Source organism: Lutjanus erythropterus, chromosome 6, assembly GCF_056507025.1.
Source record: "Lutjanus erythropterus isolate fLutEry1 chromosome 6, fLutEry1.hap2, whole genome shotgun sequence".
Lineage (NCBI taxonomy): Eukaryota > Metazoa > Chordata > Actinopteri > Lutjaniformes > Lutjanidae > Lutjanus > Lutjanus erythropterus.
The window spans coordinates 10,859,576-10,883,206 of NC_139322.1; the positions used below are offsets into that span (position 1 = coordinate 10,859,576).

The window sequence follows — 23,631 nt, forward strand, 5'->3', positions numbered from 1 at the left end:
CGAGGGAATCTAATCAGGCAGTCTAATTGAGGAGCGGGGCTAGCCAATACCCGGGCTGGGAGGCTGGCTCTGCCTGGGCAGGCTCCGGGGACGTCAATAACACTCAGCGGGTGTCGATTCATCAGACCTCCTTAATGTCATTAGCCCTGAGAGGCGCGCTTCACCCCTCTCCCCTTTCTCGCTCCTCCTTCCATCTATCCATCTATTCTCTCATGCCTCAAACTTTCTCTCACTCAACTCTTCTCTTCCCCGTGTCTCTAAATCTATCCATCTCCCACTCTCATTACCCTCTCCCCCACTAATCTTTCCACAGGCAATAATATGTTCACCTTGCATAACAAGTTCAGGACTGGCCTAGAGAATGTTATATCTGTGTGTCTGTGTTGGGGAAATTACCATGTGTACAGTCTCAGACTCCACCACCCAGCTCTTTTCAGTCCTCCTCATACCTCCTCTCCCTGATTCTCCAGCCCTCGTCCTCCTCTACCCCAATATGTTCTTCCTCTTGCTCTCCAACAACATGTGGCGCACATTCCAGCTGTTTATTAAACAAAGCCAGAGCTTCCTAGGAGCAGGTGATGCAGTCAATTACTCCACAATTACCTGGGTAATTATGCAAAGGAGGAGAGAGAAGAGCAGTAGCAGAGGGATGAAGAGGACCTTGGCAGAGGTGGATTGGCTGCGTCGGCAGCGGTTGGGGCCCAGAATGGCAAGCGATTGAGACTTTGAAGTGACAGTGCCAGAGAGAGTGCTGCTCTAAAGGACGATGTGCCCCCTCACCTGCCAGGAACATACACTCACACACACATAAACAAACACAGCGATGAACACTCAGCTTCTGCCCCAGAACACTGACATCCTGATGCCGATGTGTGTATGTGGCTTTTTCTGAGCGCTCAAGCCTGCTGTCTTTGCTTTGGACAATAGCTATACAGTGTTTGTGTATTTCCACCTTGTGACAATTAGGTGTCTTATACCTGAGAGGCGACAAGAAAAGAAGCAAAGGAGACGGGAAAAGGTGGGAGGACATTTTACAAGATAGTAAGCAGAGGTGGGAAGTAACAAAGTACAAATATTTCATTACTGTACATAAGCAGAATTTTCAAGTGTCTGTACTTTACCTTCTTTAACCCAATATTTTTGAAACATTTTTGTAACAACCCGAAAAATGACATGAAAGACAAAAAGGACAAAAAAGACTAAGATAAAATGGGGGGGAAGGGTGAGGCTGAGTTAGCTTTGTGCAGAAACAGCCCAACGAAATGTCCTTAAGAGGACTACTTTTAACTTTTCGTACTTTCAGTACATTTCAGAGCCTGTGCTTTTTCACTTTTTTACACAAGCGTCTGTGCTTCTACTTGAGTAAAGAATATGATTAGTAGTAAGGACAGAAGGTAAGAAAACTAATATATATATAAATAAATATATGCAAAAATAGTAAAAGGGAGAAAAGGTGAAACAGAGTGGGTGAGGAAATCTGTGGGGAGTTGCATGTGGTCCTCAGAGTCTTCATACTAATACTGATTAAATAAGTGGAGCTGCTTGTTTTCTTGTTTTTGCTTTCAGCATCCTTTTAAGCGCATATTAAAAACAGGCATATTTGGCAACACAAATTTCCTTTCTCTCTAACCCCACTCACTACCACTAACAACCAGTGCTGCTCTGCAATCATCCATGTGGACCGTTTTACACATTGACAAGGAAGCTCATGTCAGGCGGGCCCTGACAAGCATGTCTTGGGGTAAATTGAACCACACAGTGGCTATTCTGAAACAAAAAGTGTCAGATGGAAGAAGAGGGCTTGGCGTATTGCCTGCCATGGGAGCTTTATGCACTCGGATTGAAAATATTTCCACTGGCAGGGTGAATAGTAAATTGCTTAGTGTCAGCTCATCACTTAAGGAGGATTGTTGGTGGGTATAATACTTCCCCAGCACATGGCTTCTCCAAATAGTCTCGAGCCCCAGCCAACCCCCTCTTAACTCTCTCCAAGCGTCCTGACGTGATGCTGTGGCTGGAGTCCTGTCTGTGGATGCTAAGCTTTCAGTTATGACTCTCTAAACTCGTCACTTTGGCTCATACTGGTCTCTGTGTTGCAGATTAATTTATAAATCCCCCATCAAGAGGGAGGTTGAGTGACCAGCCAAAGTAAACATGACCACATTTAACTAAGGGACAGTTGAAGGGAAAGCATGGCAGAAAATAACTGCTTTTACAGCAAGCATCCTGTGAGCCTGAGAAAAAGCACAACCTTTTCTCTGATAAACTGTTTGTCCTTGGCAGAGTTATGTTCCTTTTGTTGTCCATGTGTCCACCTGTCTGTCTGTGTCTAGCAAAGGGGCAGAATTAGATGGTCACATGACCATTCTGTGTTAGTGAAGATGGGCATGAGGGAATTACCTCACAGCTCCGTATCTCAAATCTGTGGGATTAAGCTCCATTAAACATGGAGCGCCGCCGAGCTTTATCTCGGGATTTCACTCTGAGACAGAGCAGAGCGCACAAGGAGGAGGGAGTCGGGAGGGAGAAATAGCGATGAAACGTCCTTCACCTTTATCGACCAAATTATATAAAAAAAAGGAGGGATGAGAAAAATTGCTTGCTTGTTCCACAGTACAATGGTGGAGAAGAGAGCATGGCTGTCTTACACTCGTGTGCATAGCATGCTTAAACATTCAGACATCCTTCTCCAAAACTGGCCTCTAACTCTGGAGCTGCTCCTGGCACACACACACACATTCTGTAAAAACAGGCCTTTCCCCTAGGCACACTGGTCACTTAATGAGAAATGACCACTGCTGAGCCTTTGCACTCCCAGTGCACTCAACAAAAATACACACTTTTTTCACAAACACACCAGCGACTAAATTTGCAAATGCACAATCAAACAAGCTCCATGGCTTCAAGAGTAAAATGAGTTGTTTAGCGCTTTTCCTCTTACTGATAAATAGTTTATCAGTTGTCCTGTACTATTATTGTCATGCATCGAATATATTATGAAATATTCATAAAATATGTCACTTAGTAAGGGGTTGTCAGTTTACTCAATAATAAAAAGGAGTCCCTTTAGGAAAAAGTTGTGGGATTATTGTTATTATTGTAAAAATATCATTGTTCTGTACTGAATAAATTAATCAAACAAGCTCTGTGGATTCAAAGGTAAATTTACTGGTCTAGTGATTTTTGTTGGACAGATAAAACTGACTTTAATATTTTGAAATGCAACTTTAGAGTGTCTCATTAGGTTAAAGGAGCAATATGTGCCAACCGCATGTAAAAAAAAAATGAGTAAAACAGTCCAAATACTGAGCTGGAGCCATGGACGGTATATTAAATATGTTGACATCCTATTTAATATACGATCTATGGTAGAAGTGAGTTGTTTCCCCCTTACCCCCTCCTCCCTAGACTTGAGGAAGCTCAGACAGGCTGCAGGACCACTGCAGGATTGCAAGAAGAGCGCAACATCATAATTTGACAATAACAAGTGACTGCGAGCCCCTCTGCTGTAAGCTGATCAGCTGTTTATAATTGTCAGTTGTCTGTCAATGTAAAGCTAAGCCTGTTATCTTGGAAACAAAAGCACAGTGATTCAAATATGCACAGTTTGAGTTCAGTGACAGCCTGCCTTCTGCCTGCCAGACTCCAGACACATACTGCTCAATTTAACCATTATAAACATCTACTTGTTCTAAAAAATTATGAATGACTTAGTATGACTCATAAACAGACACTTCAGCATTAATTTGAACTCTAATTAACAAGAAACAGGCAAACAAAACCAGTTATTTCAACCGGGAACAAAAAATTCAAAGGACACTGCAGCTGTAGCATTTGTCTGAGAAGCGAGTATTTCAACTCAGCACGTTTCCTTCATTTCTGGAGATATATCACTGTCATCTTATGATTTATTATAGTAAATATATTGAAGATTGCTCTTTTAATTGGAAGTCAATTGTATGCACAAGAATATCCTTACATTTCTTTGCAGAGGACGACCATGAAAAGCCTGTACATGACGTCATTTAAATAATCAATAAGTTACACATTAGCACATTCTCTGCGTCTACCTATGTTTCAGTTTTGACCGAGAAAATTAACCCGCGCTTCGCTCAATACGTTAACTGTACAGCCTCTTATGAAAGAGAAGAAAAGAGAAGAGAGCGTGCTGGGATTCAGGGTGGTCCAGTGATGAACACCTCCTGTGTCCTCCCTTCATCCTCTTTCTCTCTCCCTCACTCTTCTCCCTCCTCTGGGCTGTTATTGATCTGATCTCCTCCTCTCTCAACTGGAGCCATGATTCATGTTGTTCCGACTGGCCCTCACTCACCACACACAGACACAGCTCAGTCATGCCCTCCCCTATCTATCTGTCCATCTGTCTCTGCCTGCTCTCCCTCTCTGTGCCCTCAGGCAAGTCAACCTGCTGTCCACATACAAGGCCACCATGGCCAGCATTGCTGCTGTGTGTCATTATTATTATTATCATCATTATTATTATTATTACTATCATTATTTTATCATTATTATTGTTATTATTGTTTATCTTTGTGTATTTTTTTATTATAATGTTAATTATTTTCATTTTGGAAATGTGTTCATTTTTACATCGGATCAATATTACTGTAAATAGATTCACATAGCATTGTGCATATTTGAGACAAAGAAAAAAGCATTATATTTGATAACCATTTTACAGAGACCAGGGGTGTCAAATGTATGGTCTGTGAACCATTCGTGGTCATGTTACAGCCCTGTTGTATTTATTTTGGAATCAAATTCTAAGATTTTCAATATTGAGTCAATTTTTCTCCATGGTATCGAAAACAATATCGAATATCAATATTTTTCAAGATATTGTATTAAAATGAGAAATTCCTGCATCGTGAAAACACCAGGCCAGAGATAACTTAACCTTCTTCCTCATTAGCTTCCACTTTAGTTGGTGTTGTGCGGTGATGCAGAAGTACTACATAAGAAATGTGGGGAAAATTAAAACAATTTCTACATCTTGCAAAATACTATATTGTTATCCAATTCTAAAAATACAATCCTTTTATGTATTTGTAGATCCACAGTGATCTGTGTACTGTCATGCACATTTAATGACATTAGACTGACTGGATGTGAAAAAGCTGAGACTTTGTTGAGAGACTTATTTTTCTTAAACATCTCAGACAATTCATCATCATTTTTGTAAACGGCTCCTTCATTAATTGTGAATGTTTCCAGAATGTCAGAATGTTCTAAAAAGGGGAAACATTCGGAGGTGTTGTTATTTATAGGTTATTATGCAATGGTTTTACTGTTCTGACCTACTTGAGATAAAATTGAACTGTATGTGGCCCGTGAAATAAAATGTGTTTGACATCCCTGGCCTAGATCTTCCAGATGTTTTCTTTTATAGCATTAGCTTCAATTATTTACACTTGAACTTGGAAAGTGCTCACCTTAGATACTACCAAGAGCTGAACGTTAAAAAAAAACAAAAACAAAAAAAAAAACAGTATAAAGAGTGAGCTGTTGATAAATGTAACTCCCAATATATTTGCATTTTATTCTATCAAGTGAGCTAAAGTCTCAGCTTATTAGAGTTTCAAGTGCTCAGTGCACTTGGTCCAAATATGGATTTTTTGTTTTGTTTTCATCAGGTTAAATTTCAAGTAAATTTTAAATTCTTATTTAATTTATTAAAATTAAACTTGATTAATCTTGGGGGGGTAAAATTCAACATTTCAATAAATATTTCCAACCCTGTCTTCTAGAAATTACAAACGTATATAACAGAATTGTTTTCATAATAACAGTGTGACAATGTAATTCCTGCCTGGATTATTTTCACAGACAACAGTTCTTTAAAACAATACACGTCTATACAACACGCTGGATTCAAAGAGAATTGCTTGGGGTGAATGGCAGCCGTACAAAGCCCAGGACTTTAACATCAAAGTCCAGGGTTTGCAGCCAGATTCATCCAACAAAAGCGCTTTGTTTAAGGTAAGGAAATATCATGACTTTGGGTAGCTTTAGGCAATAAAAGCACTTTGGTAAGGTTAGGGAAAGACTGTCATTCTGGTTAAATATTTATAAATAAATAATGCCTCATTTCACTGCTGACATTTGAATAATGCTCTAGTCACTACAAATGGATTGCATATTACAAGATTACCTATTTTGGCTCAAAACAAATGAAATATGTTGTCAGTAAACACTCTACTGAAATGTTCAATATCAACATTTCTGTGACTTGCCAGGTACATTAACAGAAAAAATATTTTGATAAAGTGTATTTGCTGTTGAAAATTAGTTGTATATAAACATAATTTCTAGGAGACAGGACTGAACAAGGGTCGAAGGGAAAAAAAGGCTATTGAGAAATATAAATCACATTATATTCTCACTTATTTATTCTATCAAGTCAACTACAGTCTTACCTTATAGCTATATAATGTATTTAGCCCACTTGGTCCAAACTATTCACAAATGGTGGTTGGCTCTGATTTTAGCCACTTCTCTGTGACAGCCGTTATACTTGCTGCCAGAACCACTTGTACCAGTTTCTGATCACTGATATTCCACCCTTCAGATGAGATGTGAGATGATAATCTGAATCAGCATTCAAAGTTGACTGTCTTGACGTTCTTGCTTTCTTGCCATCTGCATGTAAAGCATGATGAAAATCACTGATGAACTATACTGGAAAAAGTTCGGCAGACTGTATAATTGCAGTTTTAAATCATGTTTCAAAATGCGCGTGAAGCTCTGCTGCTTTGATAATACAGTCCTGATTAGGTTAAACAGGATTTCTTGTCCTACTACGGAATCAAAGGACAATTGTTTGTGTGTCTGTGCTATTTTTACAATGTATAATATTCCCTGTTTATTCAGGCTTCATCTCTCAAAGTGTTCCAGTCCATTCCAATGCAGAATGTTCATTTTCTGAAGAAGAAAAAAAAAGGAAAGCTAGAGACAGAGAGAGAGCAGAGAGGAGAGAGAGACAGAGATGTGTATAGGCCTTGCAGCAGCAGGAGCACATAAAAGCCCGGCTTCAGCCAAGGCCCCTGCTCCAATGTGTAGAAATTAATTGAGTGAAAAAAATCTGCTGTTTAAGGTTGAAGTGGGTTATGGGAGGCAGTGTAACAATTGTTTTCTGTTTGCCAGAGGCTATATATCGTTCATTCCGGCTTTCTCTCTCCTCTCCGCTCAACACTCGCCTCTCCCTCCCTCCCTCCCTCCCCTCCCTCCCTTCTCCCTCACCATCCATCCACCTTCTAAGCCTCTCGTGCTCCCTCCTCTCCTTTTCATCAGTCTTTTATTTTCCACCGTCTACAGTCTTTTTGATTCATTTTTATCTCTCCCATTTTCATCTATCACATAGGAGATTTTTTTTGTATCTTTAAATGTAATTTTCCAGCAATAACAGGCTCCATTTATGAAATGAGATTTTACTATATCTGCTTATGTGTGTTTTCAGTGTGGAAATTCACACACATATGTTGGAATACATACATACAATAACAGGATTTTTCCCCCTGAGATTCTGTCAGTGAAACTAAACAAATGTACACAGATGCAATAATTTGTGTGCAAGAATGCGTGTGTGTCAGTGCATCTGTCTACATGCATGCATCATTATTTAGCGACAGTGACATTAACAGGGGACCAGTGTCGACACACAATGCAGAACAAGCTTAGCACCCCCTTGGGCTTAAACAAATGATTCATTCTCTCTGCACATTTAAATGTGCAATAGAAATCCACAAAAGTCTGCTGCTGCCTTTTCATTTCAGCACCATCAACAAAAAAATACATATCAAAACAACGACAACCCCCCACCCAAAAAAAAACAGTACAAAAAAGCAAAACTCAAACAGAAACAGAAGCAGCGTTGAAAATCAACAGAAATTGAAGAAAAAGACAAGGAACAAAGATACAGGGGGACACAGAGGCGAACATCTATTCAGATTGCTGTGAAAAGAACAAGGTTAACACTGATGTATCAGCCAGGAACGGAATCAGAGCGATGTAGAATGCAATACAAATACAAGATGATAGGAAGAAGAGAAATAGAAGGCAGGAAGACACAAAGTTATGACTAACAAGACAAGACCATTAATGAGGAGACTTTTATCTGCATTAGTATTTCCTCTGTTGCCCAAAGCAGAAGGGTTAAACCTGTTTCCTGTGTTAAACTCCTCTTTAGCACCCTTTCATGTAAAATATCAAACCTTTCAATATCACTCTGAGGAAAGCACAGTTGCTCACCCTGTATAATTCTATACAAACACTTAACCATTCTCTTTGAACTTTGCAGCTCCACTCATTATGCCTCCTTTGAAGAGTGAATGCTGGAGCAATTCTACATTTTGATTTTGCAGTTATTAAATGTAACACAGCAGCAAATTACATCTAAACCTCTGTGTTGCTGGTTAATAATACATAGGGCATGTGCAGTAGCCAGCAGAATAAACAGCCGAGTAGAAAGAAAGATAAAGGTAGCCGACGAGCGAGACGCTTGAGTATAACATCTCACTGCAAACGTCAATAGACAAATATTTTTGCAGATGAGGCAGAAAAGCTCTTGTGGAATTGTGAGGCCAGCTGCACTGCCTTTTTTGAGTTAAGAGGAGATAATGTCAGTGGATGATTCCTCCTCAAAGCCCTTGCCCCTGTGTGTATAGTAGTATCCTAAACACCGGTGCTGCGCTCCCTATCTGAAGGATATTAAAAGAACCAAGTGTTCCAGAGCCAGCAGGGGAAAGAAGAGCTGGTTCTGCCAAGGCCCTTATACAACATCGGAAGAAAACTGCTGCTCTTGACATAGGGGTCTGCCTTCACTACAGGAATGGCCTCATATTAAGGGAGACCATTGGAGTAAGCGGCTTTTTCAAAGGCAAGAAGCAGATGGAGGTAAGAAGGAGAGAGAGGAGAGGGAGCAAGATAAAGACAGATGGGGAGAAAAGGGAAACTCGCAGATTCAGTAAAAGGCATATCCTGAAGAGATATCCAAGGCATTTCAAGCAATCTATATAATGCATTTTACAGGTTTTCCAGGAATAGAAAACCACTCTTTGATTCTACTCAATACTCAGACCTCAGCTGACCCTTTGGTCCTGGCCTGTAGACAGAAATTCCCCAGAAATATGTGAACCAGCCAAAAGCTGGTTGTAGATCATTAAACAGAGATTTTGCAAAGAACTTGCCCCCTGACATAAGGGAGGTGAGAGTAAGACTGATGCTGAAACTTGCTTTCCTTTGAACTCATACCTTTAAATTCAAGTGAATCAACTCAACCCAGCAATGGTTTGAGATCTAGACCGGAGTGGGCCTTTCAGTACATAACACTGCACACTGTATCACTTGGTGCTGTTTTCTGAGCAGCATGAATCTCTAAAGAGTATTTTGGCCTGGATCTGAGAAACAGTAGAAGGCAGAAGCCTTGGTGAAAGTTGCTCATTAACATAAAACCCAGGCCCTGTGTTGCCCAGGGATCTATGTTTCGCTCACGAGACCAAACAAAAGGAGAATTCACAAACTAAGAGCAAACCAGAGAGTCATGCAAAGCCTGCTCACTGCCTGCAGCACTCTGTTTTCTTCACCCTTGCAAACCTCTTGCCCCCACTTTGCATATCTGGTGTTGGTTCTGCTGTACAAGTCCCGCGCGGGGTTACATATATCAAACGCTGGCAAGCGCATTTGATTTGGTGCACCAACAGTATTAATAAGGATAATGAGTGACATACGAGGGACTGGGAACCATCACTGTTTCAGTCTCATATGAATTTGTGCCAAGTGTCCCCAAAGAATGAAAACAGCTATATGGCTTAGAGTCATCTGTATTCCCTTGTTTTACTGTGTTCAATTAGTCTTCTGAATTGGTTTTTACCACAAGAGCGACGTAGTGCTGCAGGAATGACTCCCAAAACAAAATGAGTTAGCATTTTTGGACTTCCAGTTCCCTCGTCTTACAGTGAACGTTTTTGAAAAAATCTTTAGTTAGATGGTTAAAATAAGGACTGTGGTTAACACAAGCTTAAAGGCGGGTTCACACCGGCTGTGTCTGGTCTGGTTGAACTGAACCCTGGAGGTTTTACCGCCTTGATGCAGTTCGTTTAGGTTGCTGTTAACACTAGACTAGAACTCTGCTACAGACCAAACAACTGCTCTGGTCCATCTTGAAGAAGTGGTCTCAGACCCCTGTCATGTGAACTCTGGAGTGGTTCATTTCTGGAGTCAACACTCAAAGAGTCACAGAAGCGAAGCATCGTATGTGTCGTTTCATTGGTTAAAAAACATTTTCTCTCCCATTTTTTTGTAACTGGGGAACAAATAGTACACCTGGACTCACGATGAAGTGAGAATTGGCTGCATTATTAAATTATTTCTTATGAGATGTTCATATATTCATTTGTTGTCGTTTTACCTGTTTAACTGCAGACCAGTGATCAAATGATATTTCCACCACATAGCTTGTATTAACAATTTCTCAACCATTTAAGTTTTGCCTTTAGGAACACAAACCGGGCCAGTTGGAAAATTGAAATGATGTAGCATCCTCAAATTAGTTTGACCAAACCTTTAGGCATGAACCCTTTTGCATTTAAAAAAAAAGACTGTTGCTAAAATGTAGCTAATTGAGACTACAGAGGTTGCTGGGGGAATTAAATGTCATTTTGCCGAACATCAGTCACTTAGGGTGGGTGATGGTGAAGTCATGCGACCGTGGTGTTTATATCCTACTGTTAGCTTTTTACTTCTGGCGATTGAATTTATGCTTCAAAAACCATAACAGTGACTTTCAGTTGTGAAGATTATCTTGCTGAACAAAATGTGTATGTATCATAACCTTTTGTTTGCCACCGAGCTTATGTTCTGCACTAATCCAAAACCCAATGGAAAAACATACTATAGGCTTTTTGTTGAGGGAACCAGAACGATGCTAACCTTGTGGTGGCCTATAAAAGTAAGTCATCCCTGCAGCACTCTATGGACTTGGTGTGTTTAGCCGCTATACAGTTCTCCCTTGTAGGTTGGGAGCTGTGGTGGGGAGCCTCCAGAAAGCCTTTAAATGGAAGTCCTCAAATATTGTGACAAATTACAACAGTTTTCAATTTCTCAGTTTCTTTAATCCCCAATAGGAAATAACAATAAAGAAGGGGACCCCTGTTGAAATACATCAGCATGACGATTTGCAACATGTGCTAAATTAAATTACAGAGGCTGTCGATAATGCACAGCTTTTTGACAGGCCCCTTATACATTCACACTCCCTACAACAACCTTTCCAAAATTAGCCCCTCAAATCCGGCTGCTGGATTGAAATGGTGATAGCGGGGTCAGCATGAAAGGCAGACTGAGGGCTTAACTGCTGCTGAGTGATTTGGCAATTGTAAGAAGTAAGAGAGGAAAACTAATTACTGCGGTCTTAAAGGAAAAACCATGGGTAAAGTGGACGCCCCCAATGCTGGGGGTAAGGCATTCATGTGGGAAGGCTTTGGTTCAGTCGCTAATAACAACATAACAACCCCCATTAAGCCATTATGCTGGGGTGAGGATCACTGCTTTAATCTACTGTGATGTGAGGGGATAAAAAAATGGAAAAAATCACACAGTAACTAAAATGGATATCCGGCTCCATCACTACCTTCCATGCATGACAACAGCTAAAGCTGAACGCTGCAATTTCTAATAAAGACATTAGTAATAATTTTATGTGTGCGCACATTATTAGAAACCAATGTATTAACACATTATGTTAAAAGTAGAGTCAGTAAGATTTTATCCAAGATGTTGCTAAATGCATCAGCACATCAAAATTGGTGAAATGAGCCAAGCATAGCAAAACAACGAGAAAAAGTAAGGAAATGTGTGGGATAGACCCACCACCGCACACTTCTACTGGGCCATAAGTGATGATTGAAACGGATTAGAGTCCATATATTATTTTCTTTAAGAAGATGTTGCAGATTACTCCTTCAAGGTGCCTGTAATAAGCATTAGTTAATAGGCCCTTATAAGATGCTTATTAACATGAATAAAAGTTAGTAAGTCCATTAGAGTGTGAGTAATTGCATAATAAATATGTTAATTGTTATACTACATTATAAGACATCTATAAGCACTTCTAAGAAACTTGTTAACCATTTATAGGCTGTTTAAGAATGTTAATAAAAGGCTTATGAGTTCCTCGTAATTGTTTATAATAACATTACAAACACATCTTTTGAGTTTACTACTCTATCACTGTTTGACCTTTACTAAGCTTTTTCAATTGCTTTATTAAAAATTCTACAGACTTCATTACGCATTTATTAGCTGTTCTTAGCAGAGTTAAAAGCAGAAATAGCATTATTTTTTTTAAACTGTTAACAAGTGCATAATAAAGGATTAATTAACCTTACTAAGCGATGTTAACACTTTAGATCCATTACCTCCACAATGAATAGTTATTAATAAGTGCATAGTTAATGGCTTAATAAGTTTCTTCTGCTTATACATGTCATATAATCTAATAGTAAACATGTTTATTATGTAACTATTAACTCATATGGTCTTATCATCTTATATTAATGTTAATATGCACCTTATAAGGGCCATATTACCTATTAACTAATGCTTATGATCACCTTAAAGGTATAATCTGCAACATCGTCCTAAAGAAAACAATACAAAGACTGAAATGACTAAATCCCTGTCAAGCATAACTTATGGCCCACTAGAAGTGTGTGGTGATGGCTGTATCCCATGTATATCTTAACACATTAATGTTAATATGTATCCTATAATGGCCTCATTGCGTTTTAACTAACACTTATTACAAACACCTTAATATAAAGTGTTACCCATGATGGTAACTGTAGTAACTAAAGCATATACTTCCTGTGCCTATGCAACCACTCATTGACTATTACTCTACTGTATGTGAGAGGAGAAGGTTAGGAGTTATAACCATGGTAACCGCTCTTTAAAATATCACACACAGATTGGTCTTAACTCCTCCACACTCAGGTAATTCAAAAAGGAAGAGCTGGCTGTGTGAGCTCCAAGGCAAGGAAAAAAATAGTGAATAACAAAGCAGGCTCCAGGAGAAGAGAGAAGACAATGGAAACAGTAATCGATTTACTGTCTTTACAGAGCAGGCAGCTGACTGTTGTTTAAAAGACAGCCTATAAGTTTGAATAAAAATGGAAAATACAAACTTTTTTTGCTTTTGGGCATTGCCTGTATCAGTAATCTGATCTTAATTTCACAGTTGACTTGGAGCAGGGGCAGGAGGGGAAGCATGCAGAGTGTCACCTCCTTTCAGAAACAGGGGTTTGTTTAGTGCCCTCTCACATCTGGCCTCACAATCTGGTGATATCAGCCACTGCATCTGTAAATCAGTGCTACCACCGCTGCCGAAAACACATACAGCCACCCAAAGCAACTCTATTTCACAGATACGCAGCTAGTTTGATCATAACTTACCAATGCAACCCACCCAGGTGGCCATGAAATTGTGGAATGTAATTTTTTTTCTCACCATCTTTTTAAGTAGCAGACAAAAAAGTGCAAAGATGAAGCTGTGCCTCAAGAGAGTCATTTAAATCCAGGTATAAATGTGCCTGCATGGACAAAAAACGTTTGATTTGCAGCACACGGATGGGCCAGACTACTTGTAAAAAGAGGAGTTAAATGTTGAAGGTCATGTGATATTGAAAGCCAATGCAGTGTAGCATCCAGCGCGCATCTACTAGCATCCACTCCATTACAACATTAGCAACTAATGTTTTGACATTTGTCTTCATTATTATCAATGAACAGAGGCGATTGAGCCACCAGCATGCTCCATTACCTTCCTTCATTGCACAGTTGCACAGTTGAAATCACACATTAGGGTGGATCCAACATGAAATGACAAGTTACGGGAGCTAAGGACGCACCAGCTGATTATTTAGGTGGCGGAGGGTGAGAGGGCTGGGTGAAGGGATGGCGGGGTGGAGCTGAGGCAGGAATGGGAGTTAGGGAATTGGTAGAGAACTGTATTGGCATTAAAGTCTGGAGAGCGTGGGGGCGCAGAGCAGCACGGCACACCTTAAGAAGAGAAGCTCATTTCAATCGGTATAATTAGCCTGTGGTAATGAAATAAGTCAGAGGCACTGCCACCTTCACTTAAGAGAAAATCGATCTGTGTTTGAGGGAGTTTATTAAAGCTTAGGAATAATGGGGAGAAAGGATAGAAGGGGTGGAGGAGATGGGGGGCTGAGCCGACATTAACAGCTAATCAGATAAGAAGAGGTGCTAGTATTGGGGTAGAAGCTCGACAAGAAGCAGAACGGAGATCAGCTGGAGTTTGTCAAAGCAGATGTGTTTGAGGTCTCTGCTATTTCACAGCGGGAAGCCAGGGGATGCTAGAGCTATGCACACTATGAGAACTACAGCCTGAATTAAGATGACATCACTCTGTGGGAGAATAAAGCCAATCAAAACCTGGTGTAGCCGAGGATATTGACTGATAGACAGCCAATGGACATCTTCAGAGTGGCTGCGAGAAACCCCACATGGAAGTTTGGCTATGGCCAGGAGCTGGCGAACAACTTCAGTTTGGTAAGAGCAGGGTGTGGTGAGATAATCACTGATGGACATCTCTCCTCAGGTGCCCCAAATGCATGCTGGTTGCTGGGGGTGCTGCTTGCTCATTTATCCAGCCGTCTGGCCAGCTCACCTGGAGTGATGGGGGAGACGTCAGGAAGGCAGGCTGCTATTTCACGGCCTGTTAAGCGCTAATGCCGCAACATGCCCTGCGCTCCAATTTTAGGGAACAGGGAGCATTACCGCCCAACTCAAGGTTCTGTCCGTCTGGACTGTGGACTTGGAGGGTGGTGGAGGGAGGAGGGAAAGGGCAGTAAGGAGAAAGAGAGATGGGAGTAAAGCAGGACAATGAAAAATCTAGTGAAAGAATTAAAAGACTAAGAGATGAAAGACAGAGGAAGAGGGTGAAAGAGAGAAAGACACATAAAGAGAGTAAGAGGTAGAGAGGGACGGAGAATGAGAGTAGAGCCTCAGTTTACACGGGCTGCTGAGCCAGCACTGCGGAGCAGACAGGACAGCAGCAGCACACGCTGACATCTACTCCTGCCACGCTAGGCTGCCTCCCGCAGGCCCCAGAAGGCCCCTCGCTCCCGGACTCAAAGCCTCTCCCTCGCTGGAGCCACTGAACACCACTAGCCTGAACCACCCACAACACTTGTCCTCTCTGTGCACTAAACCTGGCCCATGTAATAACCACAGAACCTCTATTAAGCACTGGGTGGCTGGGGAATCAGAGCAGCTACAGCACAGCATGAGTGATGTGAAGACTCCCCTGTAAAATGAGAGATTATGCTCAAGTTATGTCAACTCTTTGTGTTTTGGCCTCTGAAGTTGTGCTATAAATTATGTATTTAAATGGATCTTTCTTTCTCCATCTAACCAGAGTAGTAAGCAGAAATAGATAGCTCTTTATCCTCTCCTGAGGTCTCTTCCTTTCACTGCTCAGAAGGCAAAGGTCAAGTCATTTGTATGTGCTTACGGTAAAAATGACAGCGCATGATGGGTCATGGATCCCATCACAGGCTGGTTACAGCAGTGATGGATCACCTCTCCTGTCAGTCTTGAAGAGTGAGGTGTTTAAAGGACATGACTCAGGTCTTCAACACAGTCTCAGTGGTGTAACTCAGCACAGACAATGCCCGAGCTGTATTTTTATGCACATTAAGTAGTGAAATAGCAGTTATGGTCCAGTTTCTGTGAGCTCCCATGTGGCTTTGCAGCCCTGAGTCAGTTTCTCCCTCTGTTCTCTCTCCCTCCACTGAGCTCACCTTCACACTTCATACCGGCTCTGCTGCTCACACAGCAATTAGCTCTGGTAAATTAGAGTAGTTACAACATATAGGAGCTCACAGAATAAAATCACAGGATGGAGAGTGAGCAGACACTTTGTTCCAAGTTAGTGCCGACAGCTCAGCCATCAGTCTTTATATGTGTGACTCATGATTTCACTTTAGTGCACCCTTTTCCTTATGTTGTTACATACTGTACATTAAACACTACAGGTTTAGTGATTCAATAACTGCAGCTAAGCTTCTGACTGCTTATTGCTGCTGATGGACATATGATACCTTAACAGTCACCAGTGTGTTACTCACTGTTCACGTCAAGATTCGACTGGGATGTAAAGAAATTCTCCTGCTTCAAACATCCAATGGTTAGATAATCAAGAAATCTGCCACCTTTCTATATCCAGCATGCGTCGCTTGTGTTTTGGTGGACATCTGCATCCTTTGATGCCCCTTGCACACATTGCACAGCCTGTGGCAAGTCAACAGGACCACACAGCATATACAGCACTATATGTAGCATTAAAAGTGAATCTGGGGTACTGCCCTGAATTCAAGAGCCTTTTATTTCACGTGATTTCTCGCCTCAAGAGCCAATCTCTTCAGCTTTGTCTTGCCAGGAAATATGTTTTTTTTAATATTATTTTTATAAAGCTGGGACTGTTGGTCACAGAGGTGTGGATATTTTTATAGTGTAACAGTGTGTTTCTCCTTGTCCATTGTGACAGCTACAAGACCACAGAACAACGCGCGCTATCACTGGACCAGAGAAGTAGCGCAGATACAGTCGCTGTGATGTGCCAGATGAGGAGTGGCTCTGAAGTAAAACAGCCGTTTTTCTGGAGCATTGACCAGCATTGATGCTGGAAAATAGGACAGTGGCGTACAGTATGGTATTCTGATGGGGGGGGGGCAGGGCTTCCACGTGCGCTGAAGTGGGCCTAGATGATATAGAGACGGCAGAAGTAAAGTAGATGTGGCACATTTTCCAGTGACATCTGTTGCTTCTTTCTGTAAATGTTCTGCTTTAGACTTCTGTATTATTTATGGATGCTTCAGGATTGGTTTGGGGCACGAGTTTCCAAGCTTTTTCAGTTCAAGACCCAAAAGAGAAATTTGGTATCTCTCCAGGACACAAACTTACAAAAATACATCATGAATTGCCATAACATTTACATTTATAAACTACACAGTGAACCAGATGACTGACTTACTGACTGACTTTGCGCTGTCAAAACACTGTCTCTTGGAAGTATCTTCTTTGCACAGGGAAAATTCTTTTGACTTGCTCTGAAGCAGGGAATGCTTTGTTGTTAATTTTTAAGATCTGATTACGGAGCACCTCCCCACATAAAACGCACCGAGGCCTCTCCTCTGCATTTTAAATGGCTTTGGTGAGGCCAACGTTTATTTTTATTTTAATTTTCTACACCAGGCACGAAATTAAGAGTGTGGAAATCACAGAGGTCACACTCAATGTTACCTTTACTCTGCCAATTAAATAAACACAGACCCAATAAAGACAAGTCCCAGGCCTTTTCTGGGTCACGACTCTAAATTTGGGAAAGGCTGCTTTGGGGGATCAGCTGACTCTTGTAATAACTGTACAAGCCATGTTTACCAGAGAAGAGCTAGCTAATACTCCTACCATATCATACCCCAGTGCTCTTGGCTTCTTTTTGGAGGGATTTTGAGGACAGAACCAAGAGGTCAGCCATCTCTCTTTATTACTGGAGGCAGGAAATCCTCAAATGACCAATAGGTGTGGATCCTGGGTAGAAGTGAAGCTGGTCAAAGGGCCACCAGCACAGCTTAGTGTGACAACCTAAAAGACCTGTCAGTCAAGGAAAACTCACCACCAAAACACAATTGAAATTGGCAACTACGACTCTGTTCAATTGTTGAAACAAAAACACACACTTTATATTAGTTTGAGGTTTTCCTGTCAACTGAGTTTGGACCTGCAGCCTTTTCACACCTACATGTCTGAACTGTGGTTCATGTTTCTGTTATATTGTTTATATTTGATCCATCCAATCTGTCTGAGAGTCACATTCAAAAAAAAATAAAAAATCTCACTGAAAACGAACCAAACTATGGTTTAATTTGGTCTGAAACGAGACCACTTCTTTTGGTCAGACCAAGGTTAAGCTGTTTGGTCTAAACCAGACAGGTCTAGAGGTTAATTTTGTTTCAGATCTAACTGGAAAGTCAGGAGATCAGGACTTAAATGAGATAGGCGTGAAAGGACCCTTAATGTACTTCAGTAGTGCTGTTAATATACAATTTGGGAAATTGCCACTTGGATCAAATGGACTCTTGCCAGTGACAAAGGGTTTGACTAAGAAACGCTTGTCTGTCTCTTTTTGCAAGAAACAAGACCACAAAGGGCAGAGTCACTTCTCAATCCCTGTCTGTAAAGATCTGTGTGTATTTTATGGGCACTGACAAACATTACACTAAACATTAGTGCTCATAATCTCTATTCACATGTAAATATAACTGTATTAATGCAAGTTGACTGACTCAACCTTCTGTAAAGCCAGCACTGTCACAAGCTGGAAAAATATGTAACAGTCCTAAAGGATGGATGTGCGTAGTCCCACCAGGTTATCAGACCTCTGCAGGACCAGAGATGACACTGAGCTGGCTGGGGAAGGAAGAGGCCATTTTCTTGGAGTGACAAATATCTGGAGGAGTACAAACAGAGAGCAGAGCCCCTGTTGGGAGAATGCCTGAGCTTTGTCTTTGTCACACTGTGTGACACAGACTCACAGCACCACTCCCCGAGGTGTGTGCTTATGTGTACATGTGCGTAGATTGTGCGCAGGTGTTTGTGTGACCAAAATCTCCCACCCTCACATCTCTACTCTATCTCAGCTCCTGGGCTTGTGGTATACGTGCTTGCAGCACAACAACAGTGCTGAACCCAAACTTCAGCACTGTTACAGGCAAAGGAAGTGAAGGATTCTGGGGCTGAGACTTGCCTGGTGTCATATATGGGCCCGCTGATAAATCAACCCAGGTGCCAACACTGCATCGCCACCACCTCAGGTCGAGCAAGATTGAGCCTGGGTGAGCCAAGGACAGATACAACTGGGCCTTTTATGGCAGCGGCTGGTATGGGGAGTGACTTGGAGTGAGGTGAGGGAACGCTAGCTCCACAGTACTGCTTTGAGCCAACAAGATTAATGTAGGCTCTCTGGAGCAAAGGCAACATCCAGAGCCTTAATAAGGTACAAACAATCGGTTCCACTCCACTGGCTTCCCAGGGAAAACTATTGTTGTGCCGCATTGTTTCTTGGTAAGGCTCCTTGGAGACATGGGCCGACTGCAGCATGTGACTGTCTCCATTACAGCCAGGGGAGAGCTCACTGTAGACCTGTGTTTGTCTGTGTCAGGGTGAAGGTTGGCTCCCGCCCGCCCCGTACCCACCTCCACCCCGCCTCTTCCCCTGTTCACTCCCTCTAAATTCAAACTCTTGTAAGCGCACTCACCTCGACTCCCTGTACTTTCAACTTCATGTGATCCTCCCGTGTGGTCTTCCCGTCTTTCCTCTTCTTCCAACAGTAGCCATCCTTTCTGTATTTCACCTTCTTCCTATTGTACAATATCATCGACCCATTCTGCGGCCTGGAACCATGGAGACAGGACAGAAAGAGAGGGAGAGAAAAAAGAGAGAAAGATGAAATGAGATGAGAAGAATTTTTAGGCAAAGCTACAGCACAGCTCGGGGACTCATTTTAGAGATGTACAAAGAGGCCGACACGAATCTGCGCCAGGCAGAAAATGCACCAGTGACTTAGATGACAAGACTTCTTTATGGTGTTTTTCAGCATTGGTATGCACAGTTTGACAATGAACAAAGCACCCTTCAGCATACATTTCTCCCAATGAGAAGTGTGTGTGTGCGCCGCACAGCTCAAGTGACACTCCTCACGGAGTAAATTACATGAAGGCCAGTGTGTAAGGCAAGCAGCATGAGGGTGGGGGTGGTGGAGGGGGGTGGGTTCCTTCTTTATCTCTCATTCATCCAACTTAAATGAGTTGTGGTGTTGGAAGTCCCTTGGGGTAAGAGAAGATCCTCCCTCACACTCCATTCATAATTCATTCTCCCTCCACCAGACCACAGCCTGTAGGCTCATAATGATATAATGTAACTATTTGATGATAATCTGCCTTTCCACTTCGATTTGTAATAGAGGCATTTGGCGCTCAGTGTTAAACATTAACAGAAAGTGTAGCATAAAACATTTATGACTTTCTCAACAATTAGTGAGCAGTTGAACATTGTTTTGTGTGTGTGTGTTTGTGTGTACTGTCGAGTGGCTATGCATCATCAGTATGAAACCACCGTGCATCAGTTTCCCATGTACTTTTGCACTTCTGCACACACACGCACACACACTGTGGTGGGTCAGTTAGCTGGATTAAGATACACAAGATATTTTAAATCACATCGCATCATCCCTTTTACTCCCTAACATGTTAATCTTTTTATGTTTACTCTGACCTCTTTGGCAAATGGTCACGGTCATCTTTAAAAAGTTTTAACCACATGTTATTTGCAAAGAGTGATGACAAACTAATCAAAGCACCTTTTCACTCTCTCTCTTTCAAAAAGTAAGAAATTCACCCATGAATCACATAAGAAGTCTTACATAGCATGTTCATGTTTCTACTTTCAGAAATCTTTTGGATCAATGTTTTGTGTGTCCATTTAGTAAAATTTTGTTTTAAAAAAACATGGAAGTTGGATGTCTTTGGAATTCCTTTCCAACAGAAATAAAAATACAAACTGATCTGAAACCAATAATGAAAAATGAAACACTGGCTGAAACAAAACCAAACATGTGACCACTGATCATTGATTTCTGTTTATTCACTATCTATTATGTACAACCCCAATTCCATAAAAGTTGGGGTGTTGTGTAAAGCATAAATAAAAAAAGAATGCAATGACTTGCAAAGCTTTGACCTATATTCATTCAGTACAAAGACAAGCTATGTAAACTTTGTTTTTTTTAATATATATATATATATATATATATATATATATATATATACACTAATTCTGTATTTGATGCCTGCAACATGTTCTAAAAAAGTTGGCAAAGGGGGGTGCTTACCACTGTGATACATCACCTTTTCTTTTGACAACACTCAGCAAGTGTTTGGAAAGAGACACTACTTGCTGAAGTTTTGAAAATGAAATTCTTTCTCAGTCTTGCTTGATGTACAACTTCAGTTGCTCAACAGTCAGGGGTTTTCTTTTATTGTATTTTGTGCTTCATAACGCACCACACATTTTCAATGGGATACAAGTCTGAACTGCAGGAAGGCCAGTCTAGTACCTGAACCCTTTTACTATGAAGCCACACTGTTGTAACACATGCAGAATGTGTCTTGGCATTTTCTAACTGACATAAGCACAGATGTCTTTGAAAAACACATCGTCTGGATGGCAGCATATGTTGCTCCAAAACCTGTGCTGGTCAGTATCAATGGGGCCTTCAAAGATGGGACAGTAAAGACATACAGTGGGCACTAACACACCCCCATACCATCACAGATGCTGGCTTTTGAAGTTTGCCTTGGTAGCAATCTGGATGGTCCTTCTCCTCTCTAGTCCAGAAGTCATGATGTCTATAATGATACTGATTCTGTTGAACGTCTTGTTATTTTATTCATTGGTTGTTTAAGAAGCAAATCCTAACCAGGGACAGGGGACATTTATGACTTATTAAACAACTAGTGAACAGTTGAAACTAGTTTTGTGCGTGTGTTTGTGTACACTGTGGAATGGCTTTGCGTCATCGGTATGAACCCATACATACAGCATGCCATGCCGTGTATCAGTCTCCCATACACTTTCGCACTTCTCCAACACACACACACGCTACACACAGCTGCTGTGATTTGGAGCTCTCCCAAATGAGAACAGGTTTGCCTGAGTGTTTGGTGCCTCACAGTGAATGAGTGGGAAAGCCGCCTGCCCAAGCTGCTGAGGAGGCAATGTAACTGTTGAGGGGGGCTTAACCATCCAGTCAGCTGGTGAGCCTTGTTAGCCTTGTGCTCACTGCTCACATGCATCAGACACAACACACACAGAGACACAAACATACAAAACTCATCAAAGCAAAGAACAAAAGCTGGGTTGATTTATGTAACAATATTCAAAATAAGAAAGCCCAATGGTTGTTTTGCATTGTTTTGTTGTTTATTGTAATTTTTTTTTTTTTTCACAAGGTTTATTTATAACACTGCATGCATCATTTTGCAGGGCTGCCTTTGGGGGCCAGGGCGCGTGTTTATCTTGGTATCACTCATCAATCATTTTCCCCAGCCTGGATCTCAGGGGCCAGTGTAGAGGGAGGAGGGGGGGGGGGGAGGTGGGGTCCCTGCAGTCCCCCCTCTGTGGCCCCTGACAGCACCTTCTAATGAGAGACGCCACTCACACACTGACGTGCTCACTCCTCGCCAATCTCCCTTCTTCCCTTTCCTCCTCCCTTCCTCTCTCCACAGCCCTCTCTTCTTGCCGTCAGTCAACTCAAGCTGTGCGCTGGGGAACGTCTTTGTCTCCTCCCTCGCTCCGACTCCTCTTCTTGCTTTTCTCTCCCCCTCTTGTTTCATGTGTCTCAGGATCCCTCACCTCCACTCTCCCACTCCTCCCTCTCTCCTGCTGTCTTCTCCTCACTCACTGCCCTCTCTTGTTCAGTGCTCAGCATACTTTGCAGAAAACAACTATTAAACAGACATTTTTATTGGTCAGTTTGAAAAGTGGAACTGCTCAATGACTGTATAGGATATACAAGAAGTATAAATTGTCTTCTAGTTTACAACATCTGTAATGTCACCCATCGTGGAGGTGTGATCATAAACGGCACTCATGAACTAAGAATTTTGCAGATTGCTGCAATTTCAACGTATAGTTCTACACATTTGCATCTCAAATGTCACCTGAAGGACACTCATTTGACATGCCTACATCAGCAGTCGGTATCAATCAAACAGTGGAATGGCCCTCTCTCTGACGGCGTGATCCTATTATTTGTTTCAATATCATTCTGGGTTTTGTCCTTCAAAAGATACAAGGAGTGTGTGCTTCTTAAAATGTAGCTCAGCTTGAGACAAAAAGATGGGCGCGGATGAGATAAGGCAGAAAATCAAATGACACGGGGCTATCTGATCTCCTCCAGAGCACTGGAAATTGGGGTGAGGCTTCGGTGTCAGAGGCTCCACGCCGTATTTATCGGCTCTGCGCAAAAACTTATTCGCTCAGCTATTTTTGAGGGACTGTTAGGTAGATGCTATTTTCAATTCAAGGCACTTTGGACCCAGAGGAGAGAGCCTAGGCACCCACCCTGGAGTAGGTCTGAGGCACAGGCCAGTCTACAGTGCATGCCTTGGCAACATAATATGTCTCCTCTCCCTCCTGCTGTCTCCCTCTCTCTCACTCATCTCCTACCACTGTATACTTAGGCGCTTCAATTAATCTTATCAGAATTATACATATTTATACATGAGGGGAAAAAGCTAACTGCTCTGTTATCAAAGAAGCGTGACAGGAGGCCCTCTGTCTCAGATGCCTAAATGTGGCAGATTAATATGGAAATACAGGCCTCTGACAAAGTGCACACAAGCTCCACAGCCGCCTCTCTCCTCTTTGGAGTTTGCAGCGATAATAAGCTTTACCCTCAGGGTGGTGTTAGGCCTTGTCCAGTCCTTTAGGAATCATTCATTTACCCAGGTAATGGCATTCACTCAATCAGAT

General features: G+C 41.7%; 1 protein-coding gene across 1 annotated transcript in view; it reads right to left on the minus strand.

The window, feature by feature from the left end:
• Window positions 1-23,631, minus strand: part of camta1a (calmodulin binding transcription activator 1a) — a 411,604-nt gene that overhangs the window by 158,207 nt on the left and 229,766 nt on the right. Inside the window, exon 5 of the mRNA XM_084720554.1 lies at window positions 19,355-19,490. Coding sequence (XP_084576680.1) covers window positions 19,355-19,490 — 136 coding nt within the window. The remainder of the gene's footprint in view (window positions 1-19,354; window positions 19,491-23,631) is intronic.